Raw genomic sequence first — 15,000 nt, 5'->3', positions numbered from 1 at the left:
TGTGTGTGTGTGTGTGTGTGTGTGTGTGTGTGTGTGTGTGTGTGTGTGTGTGTGTGTGTGTGTGTGTGTGTGTGTGTGTTGTGTGTGTGTGTGTGTGTGTGTGTGTGTGTGTGTGTGTGTGTGTGTGTGTGTGTGTGTGTGTGTGTGTGTGTGTGTGTGTGTGTGTGTGTGTTGTGTGTTGTGTGTTGTGTGTGTGTGTGTGTGTGTGTGTGTGTGTGTGTGTGTGTGTGTGTGTGTGTGTGTGTGTTGTGTGTGTGTGTGTGTGTGTGTGTGTGTGTGTGTGTGTGTGTGTGTGTGTGTGTGTGTGTGTGTGTGTTTGTTCTGCTGATTGTGTGTGTTTTAGTTTGATTACTGGTATTAGTGTTTTTTTTTCTTTTTTTCTTTTTCGTTTTTTTTCTTTGGTATAGGCATAGTTTTATTATTTCTGTTAAAATAATTTAACTTCTGGCAATGATGATGAATCACATTATGAAATGAGATTGAGAACAGTATGGTTTCTTAAAAAAAATCACAAAACTACAAGAAAGAAAAGGCGGCATGAACCTTAATACTATTTACTATTTTCCTAAATCTTGTGTGTAATTCGATTGAACTTAATTTCCTTTGTTGATATTACATGAATGATTAAATAATTAAGAAACTGATTCACACTGCAATTTTTTCATTGCAGATTAATATTCCTTGTGGAATTCTAGCTTCTCCAGACAAATGAAGTGTGGAGCGTCAATCCGTAGACTTCCGAGTGAAGCGAAATTTGTGCATATTGTAAAAATGTGTATATATACACCTATTTTCTTAGAAAATCAAGCCTTATTCCTTTTTCTATAACAGTCTTGCAGTGAAATATCAGTCACGAAATTATCATTATTGATATGACATAAGGTGATATTAGTTGGTATACACTGAAGTAATATATCATACTAATACTAATGATACTCATTAAATGGTTGTTGGAATAATAATTATAATGATAATGGATTATCACCACCATCATCATTACCATCACAACACCATCACATATTCATCAATCATCACCACCATTATCACCATGACTATCAACATCATCACCACCACCACCATCATCATCATCACCATGACTATCAACATCATCATCACCACCATCATCATCATCATCATCATCATCATCATCATCATCATCATCATCACCATAACTATCAACATCATCACCACCATCATCATGACCATGAACATCACCATCATCGTGACTATCAACACCATTATCACTATCATTGTTGTCACTATCACCATAAACATCACAATCATGTATATCATCAATCATCATCATAATATTAATTAACAATGGCAAGGACGACAATAACAACAATTTAAAATACTAGTGTTTACTAATAATCATAGCAATAATGTTAATGATAACAATAATTTGCATTTTATCATTATTATCAATGTTATCACCACCATCACCATTACCATCATCATCACCATTACCATTATCATTATCATTACTATCACCATTAACATTACCATTATCATTATCATCATCATTACCATTACCATTATCACTATCACTATCATTATCATTATCATTATCATTATCATTATCATTATCATTATCATTATCATTATCATTACCATTACCATTACCATTACCATTACCATTACCATTACCATTACCATTACCATTACCATTACCATTACCATTACCATTACCATTATCATTACTATCGTCACTGCCATTCCCATTGCCATTGCCATCACCATTACCATCTTTATTAATGAGTACATTAAAAAAGAACAATAGTACGTACTTACCATCATGCCCGTCTATGAACACCTGTCCTCAAATGAATATACAATCCTGAAAGTTTGGAGAACCCGACCAACTTGTCCCCTGAAGTGAGGAAGAAAACCCGTAAAACTTTATGTAAAATTATGATTGTTTTAATGAGTTAGGAAGAAGGGGAGGTAGCCGGGAGATTTTGCTGGAAGAGGAGGAAATGGGAGAGAGATGGGGGGGGAGTAGGGGTAAGACACAAGATGTAAAGAGGAGAAATATAGAACAGGGAGAGTAAAGATGAGAATAAAGGAAGGATGGGATAGAGAAGGAATTAGGAATTGTAAGGTCTTGAAGGATAAGGGGGAATAAAGAGGTAAAATTAAGAAATATATGGCATTTGATAGGAATTTCCCAGTGAAATGATTTTATAAATCATTCTAAACTCTCCTACTCTGAATACTAAGGGCTGGAGACTAATTTTTTCCTCATTTCCTTACAGACACTTATTGAGAAGGAGTGGCTAGCATTCGGACACAAGTTTACCGATCGCTGTGGACACATTCAAGGCGATGGCAAGGAAGTGTCTCCGATCTTCACACAGTTCCTTGGTAATTAACTGCCTTTGTGTATGCATTTAAATGCTTAATGTTATGCTTGTGTGTGGTTTCGAGCCTCTTGCTGGCTTTTTTAGGATATATGAAAAGTTTATAGAAATTCGGAATATGTAAGTGTTTGGTTAATATTATCTCTTGATATTAGTTTACCTACAACAAATGCTCTGTGAATATGGCTTTTATAGAAAATGTTGGTCAGCATTCAAGGGTGGTGTTTATGAAAAATATAATATAAACAATACGTTTAATGAAGCAGTAATCAGAAAATATTAAGTCATAAATATAAAGTGTGTGTTATGTGTATGCATAGTATATATGTATGTACACACAGATGCGCATACATCAACAAGTGCACACGCACACTAAATAAAATCTAAATATTTTCAGATTGCGTGTGGCAGCTGCAGCAGATTCTGCCCTCAGCCTTTGAATTCAATGAAAGATACCTGCTTATCCTTCACGATCATGTTTACTCGGCTCAGTTTGGAACGTTCATCGGGAATTGCCAGAAGGACCGCATTGATCTTAGGTAAGTGTTACTCTTTTCTGGCATTATTTCATAGATTTATTTTTCAGAAAGACAATAAAACAAATGGAAATTCATTCACAATTCAATCATTTATTCACTATTGAAGCTGTGTTTCTCTACAGGTTAGCTGAAAGAACTTACTCACTCTGGGGCTACATGAAGATGCACGAGAGCGAGTACAGGAATCCTTTGTATCGACGAGACTCGACCACAGACGTCCTCAAAGTAATTCTGTGTCCTCAGAGCATCAGGTATGCATTGCCTCTGTGTGTGTGTGTGTGTGTTTTTTGAGGAGTATATATTCTCTCTCTCCTCTCCCTCTTAATCCTCTCTATTGTCTTTTCTCTCATCCTCTCCCTTTTTTCCCTTTTCTCTCTCATCAACCCATCTTCCTATCTCTCTCCTCTCTCCATTCACGTTTCCTCTCTCTCCTTTCTCCCCTCCCCTCCCTTTTCTCTCTCTCCCTCTCCTTTCCTCTCTTTTCTTTTTCCTTCTCTCCCCTCTCTCTTTTTTCCTTTTTTTCTCTTCCTTCTCTCTCCTTTCCCCTCTTCTCTTCTTTCTCTCTCCTTTCCCCTCTTTTCTCTTCCTTCTCTTTCCCTTCTCTCCTTTCCCCTCTTTTCTCTTCCTTCTCTCTCCCCTCTCTCTTTTCCCCTCTTTTATCTTCCTTCTCTCTCCCGTTTCTCCCTTCTCTCTCCTATCCTCTCTCCCCTCTCCCCTCTCCCTTCTCCCTTCTCCCTTCTCCCTTCTCCCTTCTCCCTTCTCTCTCACCTATCCCGTCTCCTCTCTACCCTTTCTTCTCTACTTGTCATCTCTTATTGCCCATCACCCCTCTCTCCTCTGTTTCTTCTCCCCTCTCCTATCTCTCTCCCCTCTCTCATCTCTAATCTCTCTTTTTCTCTCTTCTCCTCTCTCTCGCCTTCTTTTCTCTTCTCTTCTCTCTTTTCTTTCCCTTCTTTTCTCTTTCTTTTTTCCCTTCTCTTCACTATCTTCTATGGTTGCCATCTCTTCTTGCCCCTCACCATTCTTTAATACGAGACATGACCAACCATCATTCCCCCACCCAGGTTCTGGCGTGGCATGTACAACCGCTTTGAGAATGGCGTGCATCCCCGAGAGCCTCTGGGCGACCTCCTGGCAGCAACCACGGAGCACACACAGGGACTCAACGACCAGGCAGAGTTTCTTACTAAGGTGAGGATTTTGTGGGATTCGGTATGAAAAAAAGAAGAAAGAAGGGGTAAGTAAGGAAGTGAAAAAAAAATAGGATGGATTAGATGTAATGTTAAAGTAAGAAGTGACAAGAATAGTACAGATTAAATGGGCGATATTCAGATTATAAGAAATAGGAATCTTGTATGTTATATGTATGGTTATGTATCAATTTAAAAGTTGGATTGCAGTTCTTTTCTTTAATTTGACTTTCAAATCCACAGCGCATCACATGGCTCAAGAGCGAGTTAGAACTGAAAAGTGGCCGCTCACAGAAGAAAGACACAGACAATCGACTGCTTGAGGATGAAGCACAACAGGTATAGTATTTCCATTAATTGGATAAGAGTTTCTGGTAATGAATAAAGTATAATAGATGTTTTAAAGAAATGTGAATGATTTACAGTTTTATTGATTAATGGATAATATTGGTGTAATTATTTGCTGTAATTATGATGTAACTATTGTTATTGCATCCAAAACACTAATTCTATAGTTACCTTAAACACTTTAACTTTCTATACTGAGAGTAATGAAAGTAAATTGTGGATTCAACAGAATGGAGATGAGAAGGTCGACTCCTTAGTGGGTGGGCTGAGTATGCGTGAAGTAGAGGAGTCACTTGTCTCCGTTGGTGCTTTGACTGTCAACAGCGCAGATGCAGCTGTTACGCCTGAAAAACTCTCCCCAGGATCCAACTTCATTCATCCGGCTCAGATTATAGAGAGCGGCAAAAGGTTGTTGGTAAGTATGGTCTGTAGAAGAGATTATTTTAGGTGAAAGTGTGTGTTTGGCAGTAGGTTTATATCTAGATGGAAAATGATACTAATTTTGTTCTTATGTGTAACCAAGTATTTTTGTTGCACATGTACTTTATGTTTCGTACTTTATGAATAAAAACATTGAAATTCCTAATAGGAATGAAATTTGATGTGAGTTATATTAAGAATCTGTAAAGAGACACACAATTTCATGTTATATAACCTACTTTAAGCTGCCCCCCCAAAATAAAATCATTTATCACTTTACGTTGTATGTCTTCTTTATGAATCAAGTTTTAATGCTACCCCTGTATGACATTTAATCAATATAATTTGGCAATATAAAATTTATACATATACATTTATATATATTATTCTCACTCTCAACAGAATCAGTTGTCCACATACCAGTCTACCAGAATTCTTTCACCTGAAATCACTTCGGTAGCACTGGACTGGAAAACCTTCAGACATGTTCGAGAGTGTTCCTGTTCTACTCCCTTCGATCACTTCAGTCGCAAGGTTAGTTGAATGTCAATCTATTGTTATAAACCCAGGGCCGGATACTCAAAACTCTGGCAGTTTAAGACGTCGCAGCGGGTTACGCTCTCGTAAGGTACGATGTCCCTACGAGGTCGCAAATCTCCCATACTCAGAGAAAAGATAAAATATCGTAATAGGAAGAAAACCTCATAACCGTAGTTCGATGGGATACCCTCAGATGGCGGGACCATTTCGAATTGACCAATCAACAGTCAGCCCTTTAGACGTAACTACCAATTGGAGGCCACGGTCATTAGGGGGAGGAGCGAGCGAAAGAGAGAGAGGGAGTGGGAAGGAGAGCGAGAGTGAGATATAGATGAATTTAAAAACAGATAGATGGATATTTGAATGGATAAATAGACAGAGATACATATATTTATGAGTGTATATATATATATATGAATATACATATGCATGTATATATAAATGTATATGTATGTTTGTATATGATAAATACATACATACATACATATATACATATATATATATATATATATATATATATATATATACATATATATATATATATACATATATATATATATATATATATATATATATATGTATATATAATATATACATATATACATATATATATATATATATATATATATATATATATATATATATATATATACATATATATATATATATACATACACCTTTGTCTATGACAAGACACCTTCATTTCCCAAAACTCTATAGTGTATTCAATATGTATTGTCGTCACCTCCACTGGGTAAACGACGAGCGCATTCTATAATTGCTCGTTATCTTCTTTATATCAAGTGGCTAGGGAGAATAGAGGTATTTGTGATACACAGATACAATATAAATTGATATGACGCCTTATACTTTGTCTGGGACAGTCAGTAATACATAATCTATACAAATCTCGTTTGCACAAGTCGGAACTAGCACGACTTATTTCCGGGTTCACACCGTTACGAGTGCTCGGGACCACCCTTAAGTTACGAGGTGCTGTGACGTCACGCGGGGACGGTTAAAAGTTTTGAGTATGACCCTCGGAGCTCGCAGTTCGAGTTAAGACATGCGCGGCCTGGCTGCGCGGGCTTACGACGTCGTTAGCTGTTTTGAGTATCCGGCCCCCAAAGTCAAATAGTTTCAATATAATTTCATAATTTATCAGGTTTGTGCTATATATATATATTTTTTTACAAGTATTGACAAGACTTTTATTTAACAAGAATGAGAACACAGGGATTAGAATTATATTTGTTGGGGGTACAAATCTACTGGTTTTGATGGGGAGGGAATTGCAACAAGCATTAGCATTCATAATGATACCTGGAATTATTTTGGTTGATATGCAAAATGAAAATTATATTGTTGGTTATACTTAATGAAAGACAATGCAAAATATTGAGAGAAAAAAATTAGCTTGTTATTTCATACAATGTACTCACATTTGAGAAAATTTAAAATTACATTCTTCTCTGATTTTCCTGCCAAAGGAAGGCATGAATAATCTTTTACACATTAACATTTCACAGTACCATTGTTGGCGATGCGGAGAAGTCTTCTGTACAAGATGTATCGACAAGAAGGCAGCTCTCCCGGGGCACTTGAGCCAGCAGCCAGTACCCGTCTGCCGGCCCTGCTACAAGGACGTCACTCGCTCCATCTCCGTTGACACCCCATAGATAATTCTAGTTGCTATTGACACTGTGGATCTTTGATAATGTGGCCTCAAAGTTGTTGCTATTTTCTATTGTATATTTTGTGATGAAAGGAATTTTGATGTAAATGTCAGAACTATTTTTTTCATTTCTATTTTTTTCACTTAGGATGAAAATTGTTGGGTTGACCAACAGAAATTTTTGATGCAGGTAATATAAGAGGAGGTGAAGGTTTTTTGCCTTCTCAGGGTATTGTTAATCACAAATGTATCGTAAATCATGCTGCAAATGTCCAGAGTAGAGGGTAAAGTGGTGTGTATGCATTATTTTCACATCTCTTTTCTTACAATCTTTATTAGGAAGTTAAGGATCTTCAATTCAAAAACTAAATTTGGTGAATAGATTATTCCGTAGTCATGTAATTCACAAAGGCTTTTGTCATAAAAAAGGATGACTTTTTGGATGATGTATGATTACATGTGTAACATTGTCTTGCGTGTTGCATTGATTGTAAGAGTATGATAATTTTTGACAGTTTCCAATAAACTAATATTTAACATATATAAAATCCTCACTATTATGTACCATTAGAGCTGTGGATGTAGTCATGGTGATTATTATTCCGTTCTTATCATACTTCTTATTAATTTGGAGAATTGCTGCTGACATAATCAAATAAAATTCATTTCTAGGATTTAATATATATGTACTTTTTTTTATTTCTTTTTTTTTTGTGGAATGCATATTTTTGGGTCTCAGGAACAGCCTAGTCATTTCATTTCATTATTTCAAAATTTTCAGAAAGTAAAATGTTTCCTCGCTTTATCAGGAAAGAGCTGTTCCCATCAGTTGTGATTTCCCATTAAAAAAGAATTTCAAAACAGTTATGCACGGGACATCTATGATATTAAAGGTTTGAAGATATTTTTTTTCAATAGAGGTTGTTATAGCTGGCTATCTGTCTAGTGTAGAATCAAGTGGTTAACATTATCCTGTCAAAGTTGAAATGTAACTCTTGAAAGTGGCTAGTCACTACCAGTTTGGTTTAGTAATATGGAAAGGTACCTATACCTTGTTAAAGTATACTTCTAGTTGTTATTTGCTCTCTCAGTGGTATAGTACTACTGTTTTCAATGAAACTTCACAGTAGATCTTGCTCAGAAATAAATACTGATTTTGTAGGTTTTAATCTTTTGTATAGACACTTAATAACCTTGAATACTGGTATTCTTATTTATAAGTTTATGTTTTGATAGCAATTTCTTCCACCCATTTTGTCAATATTGATTATCACTGACAGCCCTAATCTTGTAAGAGCTTGATCATGAAATGCAGAGAAAGTATAGAAGAGTCTGCTTATAGAACGAACAGTGGTTACAAATATTTTATATTTGTTCAGACACGTTTACTTTCCATATTTGGTACAGTGCATAATACGTATCAGCAGGGATGCAAAAGCTTATAGATGATCAAATCTTGGCTGTTTTATCCACAGTTTAACGTCTCTAGCAACTGAATGACGAACACGTTTTTGTCCAGTCTTTACCTGGAGACATCCCACCAATTCTCATTACTGTCCAGGTGATACACTTAGCACTGAAACATCCACAAGCTATATAACTTTCAGGTAAACTAAACCAGTGCTGATTCCATGATTAAGCTGTTTAATGATCTTCTGCAAAGAAGTAAGCTTTAGATTTTTATCAAGGCTGTCTGTAAATACATAATAACCAGACATTAAACAAATGATTTTTTTTTTTTCTAGATCTAGCATCTCAAGTAGGTGATAAGGACCCCACCTCACACCTCCCATAAGTAATGAAATCTTGCCCTCAGCGGCCAACTACCTTTATGCTACAACTTGTGGCTTCCCCTGTGATAGTGTGCATTGTGATACACAACCGAGGAATAGCAAACCCAAACTTGTGCATGATGCCACATGCAGTGTAATTAGTATACAGTAGCTAGAGTATTCTGCCATCATTCTAGAGTCTTTGGTTATTTGATAACCTCCAGTAAGACATGTGTACAACAGCTGATTGTAATCTATTGTCATATAATTTATATTCTTTGACGTTTGCTCATAATTTTTTGGCATATTTATTTTGAAATCATGTCTGCGATGAATAGTGTTCACATGCCATGTACTGTTAAACCTCCACAAAATATCACAGTTGAGTTCAAATCATGGTGTTATAGATCCCTAAACCATTATGAGATTTTAGGCTTTTTTCTGTATTTGGAAATATTTGGATGGACCACACTTAAAAAAAATAATAATAATAAATAAGGGATTTTCTTCTTTTTTTCACAGAGAAACTCACTTTGTTCTTTGTTCTATTTTTGTACCTATCATTATTTCTATTATAATGGTAATACAGTGAGTAAAGGTTTCACTTAAACTTCAAATGTTTCCACGAAAGTTTACTTTGGTTCAGGTGGTTGTGTAATTGATATATGCATGTATGTATTTCCTTTTTGTGATTGTCCTTGTCCTTTTGACTATGAAGCAGATCAAATAAAAAGGAAAAGAAGGCATAAGAATTGGTTTCTTTAATATGATTTTTTATGTTAATTAATATTGTTATTATTGCAGTAATTTGGTTAGCACCATACAGGTAAAATACTTTCAAGCATAATACTTCTGAAAAAATATCTCAGCCTGATAATTAAAAAATAGAAAAAAATCTTCTGTTTTAGGTAGAGGCCACTAAGCCTCCATACAGTATTAACAATCCAAAAAAGAATAATCAGTGAATTAATTATGACTCAAAATAGTCTCATAATGAATGCAATGAAACTGTAAACCCATCAAAAGACGTGTGAAAATGCTCTTTGCTAATCTGATCCCTGGTAATGCAGCAAGGAGTTTTATCATTTCTGTGACTAATGAGGAATGCATTAATAAAATGGGAAAATTTCAAGAGAGATATGTTTATACTCTATGATGAATACATATAAAGAAATTGGGTCCAGGATAAAAGTAATAGATTAAAGCATGAAATTGTAATGAATTTTAATTACTGTTATTATTCTGTGTATGTAACAATAACTAGTTTGTACTCAACGTATCCCAAGAATTCTTTTCTATTGCAGACCCTGTCACTAGACTTTTTTCTGGATAGTTTTAATATTTCATACATACACATATTATCTTTGCCTGATGTTTTATCTTGGAAATGTTATCTTCTTAAAGATAGGTATATTTTCATTTAGTTTTGCTTTTTTCTGTATTAAGTATAATCAACTCATTTTTTCATATCTCAATAGTCAGATTACATAATATAACTTGAAACGAGATCCTCCTCGGATCACTGTACAAAGGTACTGAAGTGCCGTGATAGAAAATAAAATAAAAAGTAGCTGTATGACCTTGGGCTTCTTATGTAAGTGTTCTATGTTGTCAGCTTGTATCTCTTGTTGAAATAGACATGAAGAAGCCATGAACTTTTTTTTTTTCAATTATTTCTGTAGATGAAAAAAAAGGAAAAAAGGAAAGGAGGACCAGGCAAATTTAGAAGTAAATGTCATTGCTTCATTTGTCTGCCATTTGTAGGTGTTCAGTAAAGATGAAAAGTAAATATTTAGGGTCATTATATATCAAAATTATCATCAAACAACAACGAAGACCCGTCACAGCTACAAATATCAAATTGCTGAAATGTGAATGTCTGTATTTCTTCAATGAAATGAAACACATGTAGAGCAATACTCACGTTATAAAGATGTTATCACTCTAGCTTTACAGTTTCAAAACTTAATAGATAACATTTGTGTACCTTTTCTATGTATTTCATTTAAGTGTTTGTTTATTATTCTATAATCTCTTTGATAATTCACACTCTGTATCAGTAGATCTTTGGAATTTACCTTTGATATAATCAGGGGATATGCCTCTTTATGTGTATGTCTATGAATATGGGATTTTTCTCATTCCTTCGTTCCACTACAGATGTCTCTGCTTGATGGTCATCACTAATTCTTGAGTTGAGTATTAACTTCACAAGTAAAATGTTTAAACCAAAAACCAAAAATAAGGAAAAAGTTCTTCTTTGCATTCCAATCTCCGTTTTAAGAATTACCCACAAATCCTCATTATATTTGTATTCAAATACTGGACTGTAAGCCCTTAATGGAAGGGCGACATGTAATCTTATTTGATTTTCTTCAATCAGTATGTGAATGGTGTGTAGTCCATGGAAAAAATTTGTATTATGGTATAATGATCTTGATCTGTAAATAGGAAAGCTCTTAACTTGTATGTTGTATATAGGATACTTGCAGCACCTAGAGTTATGGGCCATTGGGAAAACTACTTATTTTTTACATGTACAATAATGCTGATATTGTTAAATAATGTTATGAATAGCAAGTCTATGATCTGAGGTGTAAAGTAAAGTAAATAAATATTGTGTGTTTCTTATAACCCTTAAAAATACACTGTGAAATGAAGATATGGACTTGAATTAGGATAAATAACAGTGATTTAATTATATATGGGAAGGGAAGGAATTACATTAAATAAAAAATAGATATGAGAATAACCTTTGATTCCAGATAACATTCATCAAACATTAGTGAAACAAAGAGTAATAAGTTTAAGAAAAAATAGCCACCTAGCTCTTGAAAGAAGGAAAGTAGGAAAACTAAAATACTGATAGCAGGTAACTCCCAGTATTCATTTCCCTGGAGGATAGACATGGAAAAAGGAATAATCAGATTATGTTAGAGATATGAAGAGCCAAGGGTGAAACAGAAACAGGAATTATCATCTCCTAAAAATAGGGAAAGCCAAGGGGAGGGGGGACCCAAATTTCAACTTACCATCTAAGAGAAATACAGAAAACCAAGAGGGAAACAGTCATTTGAAATCTCATCTGCTAGAAAGATGGAAGGCCAAGGGGGAGGGGGAGGAGGAGGAGGGGAACAGAAACAAGAACTATTTTCTAACAGAAATATAATACCTAGGGAGAAACAATTTGGAACTACTGCAACAGAATATAGGGTAATGGTAAAAAGAAATCGGATCTCGTAATATCCCATAATAGATGTGAGTGGTGGCTTGATACACATTGAGATACCTTAAGATAACACATACTATCTGGGAAGTGAGACTGTTGATGCTGGAGATAAGTATTATTAATAACTAAGTCTTTAATTACTGTGTCTCCCCCCCTGACCCCCCCCCCCACACACTCACACTCACACACACACAATATATATATATATATATATATATATATATATATATATATATATATATATATATATATATGTATACACACATACATACACACACATATATATACATATTTTTTTAAACAAAGTATAATGAGTTTTTTTTATGTAATCTGCAAGAAAGACTGATAAAAGAGGTATCTTTCTGGGAATTAAAGAACAGATATAAGTTCTACAGTGCATTTCCATAAACTGGCTGCCTGCGAAAGACTTTTGAGATAAACAGATTAGTTACCCTTATATTCTTTTGTTATTTAAAGGTTTAAAATTATCAAAATACAGCCTGCTTTGAATTTTACGTTACAATGATATCTTTCTGAATGACAGAGTAATCACAGTATGAGCAACCTCGATGCAACAGCAGCTTCACAAAGCTTTTTTTGAATTCAATACAAAATTAAAGGATATTTAGCAATTCAACTACAAAGTTGTTGAACAAATACGAAGCACGAAATTGCAATTTTACAGTGCCATTCGCACTAATAACAGAGACATGATAGGTGCATCTGTATTCTATATTTTTCCCATATATATAATATAGTATAAGTAGGTAATTAGCAATTTCTGAAAGCAAAGCGGATAACTGGTTTGGGTCAAAATACCGAGTCCTATTTCCCGAAGTGGCAACTCGAGTGACATAGCCCTGCCAGACGTAAATTATTTTCTTTTTTCCAGTATTTGAAAATGCTACAGATAGAATATTTATATCTGTTATGACACTGCATGACACTGGAGTAATCACTACAAGACACGGTATTTATAAAACATTGATTGAGTGACACTGTACGAGAATCAGAGTAAAGAACGCTATCGACAGGCCGTGCCATTGCTACCCAGTGGAAACAAAGTGTTGAAATTTTAGTGGACATTAGTGGACATTAGTGGATAATTTTGCTTTAATACAAGGGTAAGTTAAACTTCATGTGTTATTGATTTTACCATTTTGTTTAAGGATAATTTGTTATCTTCACATTGTAATTTCTAGTCAACATTATTTTCTCAAAGATGGCGTTGAGTGTATGCAGTTGAATTTTCTCAGGTGTCATTATTCGTTAGCAGACGCACACTCTACACATAACCAAACATGACAGTGTACACACGCACCTATCTGCGTGCGCGCATACATACAAACACGCACGCGCAATCACGCTCACAGACACAGACACAGACACAGACACAGACACAGACACAGACACAGACACAGACACAGACACAGACACAGACACACACACACACACACACACACACACACACACACACACACACACAACACAACACACACACACAACACACACACACAACACACACACACACAAACAACACATATATACACAACAATATATAATATATATATATATATATATATATAATATAAATATATATAATACATACATATACATTACATACATTTATATATATATATATATATATATATATATATATATATATATATATATTTGGATGAGTTTATATGTAATCTGCAAGAAAGGCTGATAAAAGAGGTATCCTTCTGGGAATAAAATTATACAGATATAAGTTCTACACAAAGTGCATTTCAATGAATTTTCTGTGAAATTAACAGATTAACAGACATGCAACTAGATACCAGCATATTCTTTGTCTCTTAAATGTTTAGAACAATCAAAATACAGCCTGCTTTGAATTTAATATCACAGTGATACTCGTAGAGGCAAGGATTAGGCCAAAGAGCTGCCGAGGCCACGCGTCATCTCGTCCTCAGGTTATCTTGGAGCTTACGGCGGAGGGCGGGAGCTGCCCCGATGACCAGTCCTTCTGAGAGAAAATGTTATCCTACGAATTCTGAAAGGAAACTCAGCGATGCGGTGGAGATACTCTCTATATAGTATGAGTATGTGAGAAAATACCAATAAATACCCTCTGAGAATGGCTGAAGATCAGAGATAAATAAACTCGATTCTTCTTATAGTTAGTGGTTGAGGGTTCCGCCTTGTAAATGAGGTTAATTTTCGCTTGGGCGTGAGCGATGCGACATGTCGATGCGAACGACGAATCCCAAATGGAAGCGTTCTCGGGACTGCAAAGCTATTTGTAGAGACGCATATTAGCTCGATAAGCTATCCGAGCAGAGAACTGTCCGTATCAGCAGAGAGAACTAATAACAAGCTAGAGAAATCGACAAAATCACGAAAGCGCAACAAGAAGACGACGCAAACGTAAAAAAACAAAAGCCATCGAAAACCGTGCAGCATATTTCAACCAGAAGTGAAATCGGAAATTTCCGCGGGAAAGATAGTCTCAAAATACCGACACTCAGACGATATCCAGCCCTGTACGGACGGCGTAGGTTAGCAATCAGCACAGCCATGCAAATTCTACTCATGCGTTCAAGGAATGCGAAAGCAGTAGTAGTTCACCGTACCATATTTTGAGTACCAAGCAGATGTTTATTCTGCCTGAGCCTTCATAATTTGGTTTGTTGCTAGGTTATATAGGGATGCGAAATATAGAATTATTAATAGAAATACACGGCAGGCTATATGGTTCGGTAACAAAGGGATTAAAGCTTACTGATAATTTGGTTGATCCTATTCTCCAATGACTTGCTTAAAAAAAAACATTCGAATTAACTAGAAAGAGAGAGAGAGAGAGAGAGAGAGAGAGAGAGAGAGAGAGAGAGAGAGAGAGAGAGAGAGAGAGAGAGAGAGAGAGAGAGAGAGAAGAGATAGAA

The 15,000-nt window shown here is 35.3% G+C and overlaps 2 protein-coding genes across 3 annotated transcripts in view; both read left to right on the top strand.

Moving 5' to 3' along the window:
* Window positions 1-11,463, top strand: part of Mtmr6 (Myotubularin related protein 6) — a gene marked incomplete in the record, with an annotated part of 341,781 nt that extends 330,318 nt beyond the window's left edge. The window contains 8 exon segments of the mRNA XM_086555937.1: window positions 2,256-2,364; window positions 2,758-2,899; window positions 3,022-3,150; window positions 3,964-4,090; window positions 4,333-4,428; window positions 4,667-4,852; window positions 5,260-5,391; window positions 6,927-11,463. Of these exon segments, the coding sequence (XP_086412063.1) occupies window positions 2,256-2,364; window positions 2,758-2,899; window positions 3,022-3,150; window positions 3,964-4,090; window positions 4,333-4,428; window positions 4,667-4,852; window positions 5,260-5,391; window positions 6,927-7,076 (1,071 nt within the window).
* Window positions 11,464-12,950: 1,487 nt separating this feature from the next.
* Window positions 12,951-15,000, top strand: part of LOC122255701 (uncharacterized) — a 12,325-nt gene continuing 10,275 nt past the window's right edge. The window contains exon 1 of one of the 2 annotated variants that reach the window (XM_043019971.2): window positions 12,951-13,197. The gene's annotated coding sequence lies outside the window, so the exon portion shown is untranslated. The remainder of the gene's footprint in view (window positions 13,198-15,000) is intronic. The other variant, XM_043019970.2, reaches the window with a different exon arrangement.

The sequence above is a fragment of the Penaeus japonicus genome, unplaced genomic scaffold (genome assembly GCF_977035675.1).
Source record: "Penaeus japonicus unplaced genomic scaffold, GWHDUDI00000001_assembly GWHDUDI00000031, whole genome shotgun sequence".
NCBI lineage: Eukaryota > Metazoa > Arthropoda > Malacostraca > Decapoda > Penaeidae > Penaeus > Penaeus japonicus.
The sequence above is the reverse complement of the archived record's forward strand: the minus strand, read 5'-3'. Positions and strand labels throughout refer to the sequence as shown.